The sequence below is a fragment of the Helianthus annuus genome, chromosome 17 (genome assembly GCF_002127325.2).
Source record: "Helianthus annuus cultivar XRQ/B chromosome 17, HanXRQr2.0-SUNRISE, whole genome shotgun sequence".
Classification (NCBI taxonomy): domain Eukaryota; kingdom Viridiplantae; phylum Streptophyta; class Magnoliopsida; order Asterales; family Asteraceae; genus Helianthus; species Helianthus annuus.
In genome coordinates, this window is record NC_035449.2 from 121515362 (window position 1) to 121520241 (window position 4880).

Genomic DNA, 4880 nt, shown 5'->3' on the forward strand with positions numbered 1-4880 from the left:
ATGGATTATTTTAATCTTGGTGCTTAATATCTTGAAAACATGTTGTTTAGTGGATAAAGACTTAACATGGTCTATAAATATAACCACATGACACTTACATTCACTCATTACCACACTAAACACAAAATCACCTCTCTCTCTTCTCTTGAACCTCTCGGCCGAGAACCAAGCCCCACCTCCAACCATTTTTTGATTTCATTCAAGTAATTCCAAGCATATACAAGTGTGAAGGATCGCGTACGAGGAAGCCTGGTGCTTGCGGATTGTCGAGGACCTCCCTACGTTGCTTTTAACCACCCGTTTTTCGACTAGTTTCTTCCCTAGCCTCGAGCTAGTAGTAAGTGACTCTAAACACCTTCTTGATCTATTCTAAAGTGGTTAATATGAACTTTGTCGGTTGAAAATCATGAACATACAAGATCACTTACTAAAAGTCTACTAAAATAATAAACATGGTGGTTAATGAATGAATGTTAGTGTAAAACTTTTGAAACTAGTTTTATTATGATTATCTAGTGTTGTTCTATGCTAGTAATAGTTCGGATCGTCGTCTAACCCAGCTAAGCCATGTTCATGGAACATGACATAGTGTATGTTTAAGTATGAAAATGGTTAGATGAAGAACACTACTACATGTAAACATGCACTTGTGTAATTTTTCTTATGAAATGGAGTTCCAAACTAGTAGATCTAAAGATCTACAAGTGGTATTTTCGAAGAACCAAGTGTCAAAAGAAATCATATTTTTAAAGCCGGATCTTTCCTAAACTAAAGGTGTTTTGTGAACAAACAAGTGTGTAGACACTTGTGTAACAAAAAGTTTTAACAAAGAATTATTTTTGTAAATTTTGACAAGAAGTTGTAAAAGTGTATCTTCTTTAAAAACAAGATTCGCAAGAAACCGATTTTATAAAAAGATCTACTAAAAATATGGGGAAAGTTACTACATATCTTACACAAACCACAAGTTCATGTGTTTTGCGATTTATATCTATTTTGACTATGTTGATGTTGAAACATTGTTGGTTAATGTTGGGAAAGTTGTTGTTTGAATTTATAAAAGAAAATTATACGCTTGAAAGCGTGGCCACCAGGGGAAACTCTGGCGAAATTTTTTCAAAAATCTAACACTTGTAAATATTTTATCACAAGTGTTATGAATATAATTTTTAACTTGTTTTCAAAATATAACTTTCACCACGATTTTTATTACAAAACTTCCAAGTGTCGGAGGTGGGATTTTCACAAAATAAAACTTGCTAAAATATATATTTAATATATATTTTCATAACAACACTTGTGTAAATTTTTATGATTATTTTTAAACTACGTAAATATTATTTTTAGGGTAAAAATAATATTACTGAATATTAACGACTCCAAAATAATTCTAACGCCCTCACAATAAATATTAAGTTACAACGGTATTATTATTACCACCCGATCTTTATCCGTAACTTACGCATTTTCAGAAAATACTCATAAGTGTGTATTTTGACAAGGAAATTATTTTGGGAAAATTATATGTAATAAAATATAATATTTTTGGGAAAAATATTTATATTTTGGAGAAAGATTTATAATATATTATAAGTGAGACTTAATAATATATTTCGAAGTTATACGAACGCACATGTATTAAAACCCCCATCCTTGGGAAGGAAGATATTTACCAACTAATTACGAAGTGTAATCACGAAATAGTTGTCTAACTATTTCCCAAAAACTTAAACCTTAAACTAAGGTACGGCCGTCCGTCTAATAGAAGTTAGTACGTGTAGGTCGTCGCACAGCAGATTTTCTGGGAGATACTTTTTAGAGACGCGCTTCGGTGAGTTCATGTCCCCCTTTTCTCTTAACTGTTTTCAGTTTTCTAAACTGCGGGGGTGAAATACATGTTACTATGTTTACGAGTACTTTACACATGGTATGATTAGCGTAAGGAGGGTTACTACTTAGATCATGTGAGTGGGTAGGCGTGAACTGAAGGCCATTAATCCTCAGAGTAGGACCGAGGGACAGTAGCGGTAGATCTATCTGGGTGTAGCGAGTCCAGCCCCAGGCCCAGCAGAACGGACCTCGGGGTGACTTTGTGCCCAACGCAAAATCCGCTAGGTTTGAGTCTTCCTACTGCACATCACACATATCAATGGCCTTGCAAACCATTGATGATCTCTTTTTCTTTATTTGCTACATACCAGGGTTTTTATACATACAAAGGTTTTATTTACTCACTACACATGAACTCGCTCAACAATTTTGTTGATTTTTCCAACTTACATGTATTTCAGGGAACTAAGGATTCTGGCACGGTATGCTACGTTTTCGCGCTGCGATAGAGTCACGGGATCATCCACGTTTAGGGATTGCGACTTTTACCTGGACGAGTCGCAAGTCTTAAACGGTGTTTATTTTAAAGTTGTGGTTGTGTCTTAAGAACAATGTTTTCATTTGGTAGGTTGTAATTTCCGTTGCATGTGTCAACACTTTGAGACAATGTGGTTACTTTTGTTTTTAAGACTTTAATGGATGATTCTGCATGGTTTTACTTGCATATAGCTATGTTATGATTAAGCTATGGTATTAAGAAGTCACACCAAATAAACTCGCGCTTCCGCAAAGCCAGGGTGTGACAACTTGGTATCAGAGCTCTGATCATAGCGAACTAGGATTCTTTCTCGAGTCTAGACTATGATCACTAGGGCTCTCACGAAAACATTTTTACATTGCATACCACTTAAGTCCAGATCCAAAACGTTTTTACAAACAAAAGTTGAGCACATTTTAGTTATTAGTTATGGCTCAGTCTGGGAGGCTGAGGCTCGGTCTGGGAGGCTGAGGCTCAGTCTGAGAGGCTGAGGAAGTAGGCTAGTGGGACTAGGAAGAACAGTCCGAGAGGCTGGAAAGGTAGTTTGAGAGACTAGGAGATTCAGTCTGAGAGGCTGGGAGGCTAGTGGGACTAGGAGAATTATCTGATTGCTTATTGGTGACTAATGTGCTTATCTGATTATGTGATTGATTATTTGTGCATATTTGTGTTTGTGTTACAGACACTATGGATTCATCCGACACAGGAGGGTCGGACACCACTGACCCTATACACATTGTATCAGACGACCGGGGGTCATCATAGCGAGAGGTGTACACTTCGGACACCACCAGTACAGACGGCGACGATTTCCAGCCGTTTGCACTACCCGATGCCGTGATTGAGCCCGCTGATGGCCCCATCGCTGGGGATTTGCCGCTTGTGGAGATCCCTGCTCCGATAGCCCTTGCCATGTACCATGTTATTGATATGCCTCTTGACATAGTCGCTGATGATGACATCGATTTGTTTGACGAGGAGCCACTGGAGGATGACGTTGAGGGCGAGGCCCTTATAGCTGCCGATGATCTCTTGCTTCTCGCAGATGCTCCTGCTGAGGAATCACCTGCCCATTCACCTGTCCCAGACTCTTTCGAGTCTGTGGCATCGGCACCATCACACGCGCAGGGCGCGCAGCACTACTCGCATGATTCAGACCCCGATAGGGCGTCATCTGCTGCACCTGCCCCTGCTCCGAGTTTTGTTATTGATCACGACATTGATGAGGATTCCGACCCCGTCTTCCCACCTGGGTTCGATCCAGACCAGGACATTGACTTTATACACCTAGATCAGCCCATAGAGGACCCAGTTGATCCTGTTGACCCTGCGTTTGCTGACCCTGCAGACTTCGAGATGGAGTTTGACGACCCGGAGCCTGCTGTGGCCCCCGAGCCAGTAGTTGCTCCAGATCCCGTGTTCGAGCATGACCCTATTCATGCAGATATACCCATTGTTGATCCTTTGATTGCTGATGTACCTATCGATGATCACCCTATTGTTGTTCCACTATTGGAGGATGAGCATGTTGTTGATGTTCAGGTTGATGCCCCTCACATTGCTGATATACCCGCTGATCCTGTTGTTGTTGCTCCTTTTCCTGACCCGGTGCCTCTAGAGCCTGACCATGCACTCTTTGCGACTCATGTTGACCCCCGTTATGCGCTCACCCGGAATGGGTGGATAGTGGATGATGATGATTTTCCACCTTTTGTGGTACCAGTTACACCTGTTTCAGCACCTACTTCAGCTCCTTTTGATGCACCCTTGTTCCCCACCCACACTGCTGATGCTCACCGTACAGACCTGCCCATCACATTTCTCTAGGAGATCCCTCCGCCACGTCCTGGAGAGGGCTCTTCTCGTCAGCCTTTCGGCCATGCACCTTTTCTGACTGGAGGAGATCAGTTCGTACCACAGATCCCTCATCATACTGCTGTTCCCCCTGTTGCACCGTTTACTGTGCCACCTTTTGCTCCAGCTAGTGAGCCTTTTCTTTGGACATCACCACCCATCATGCCACCATCCGATCCCTGTCATCCTTTTCACATGGGTTATTCTGTAGAGGACATTCTCAGGTCATTCATGATCCAGCAGGAGGCACTTACTCGTCGCGTGCAGGAGCTCGAGAGAGCTCAGCGACCCCCATGCCAGTACCCTCCTCATCCTGCGATATCACGTCCCCCTCGACCGTTATCTCCGGATTCTGCTGCTCGATTTTGGACTCAGGAGCAGCAGATAGCTTACTTATTACGCTCTCACCGAGCCATGGAGGAGGATTGGCTTCACATGCGCCGACTGTTCTATTCTCATTTCCCCCCTCCTCCACCGCCATCAACGTAGGGCTATTTTGTACAGCACGGGTGGACTTTTGTTGAGAAGACGGCGATTGCACAGACTGCACAGCTTTTGGAGACTGCATATTGATCATGACTTTTGTTGTTATGTATATGGGATATTGTTGACATTGATTTGATATTTTGGACTAGGGTGATGTAGCCCTTAGTCGTTG

General features: G+C 42.1%; 1 protein-coding gene across 1 annotated transcript; it reads left to right on the forward strand.

Moving 5' to 3' along the window:
• Positions 1-3280: 3280 nt before the first annotated feature.
• LOC110924905 (cell surface glycoprotein 1-like) lies at positions 3281-4195 on the forward strand. Its single transcript, XM_022168879.1, has one exon. The coding sequence runs from the start codon at positions 3281-3283 to the stop codon at positions 4193-4195; it is 915 nt and encodes a 304-aa protein (XP_022024571.1).
• The last annotated feature ends 685 nt before the right edge of the window (positions 4196-4880 follow it).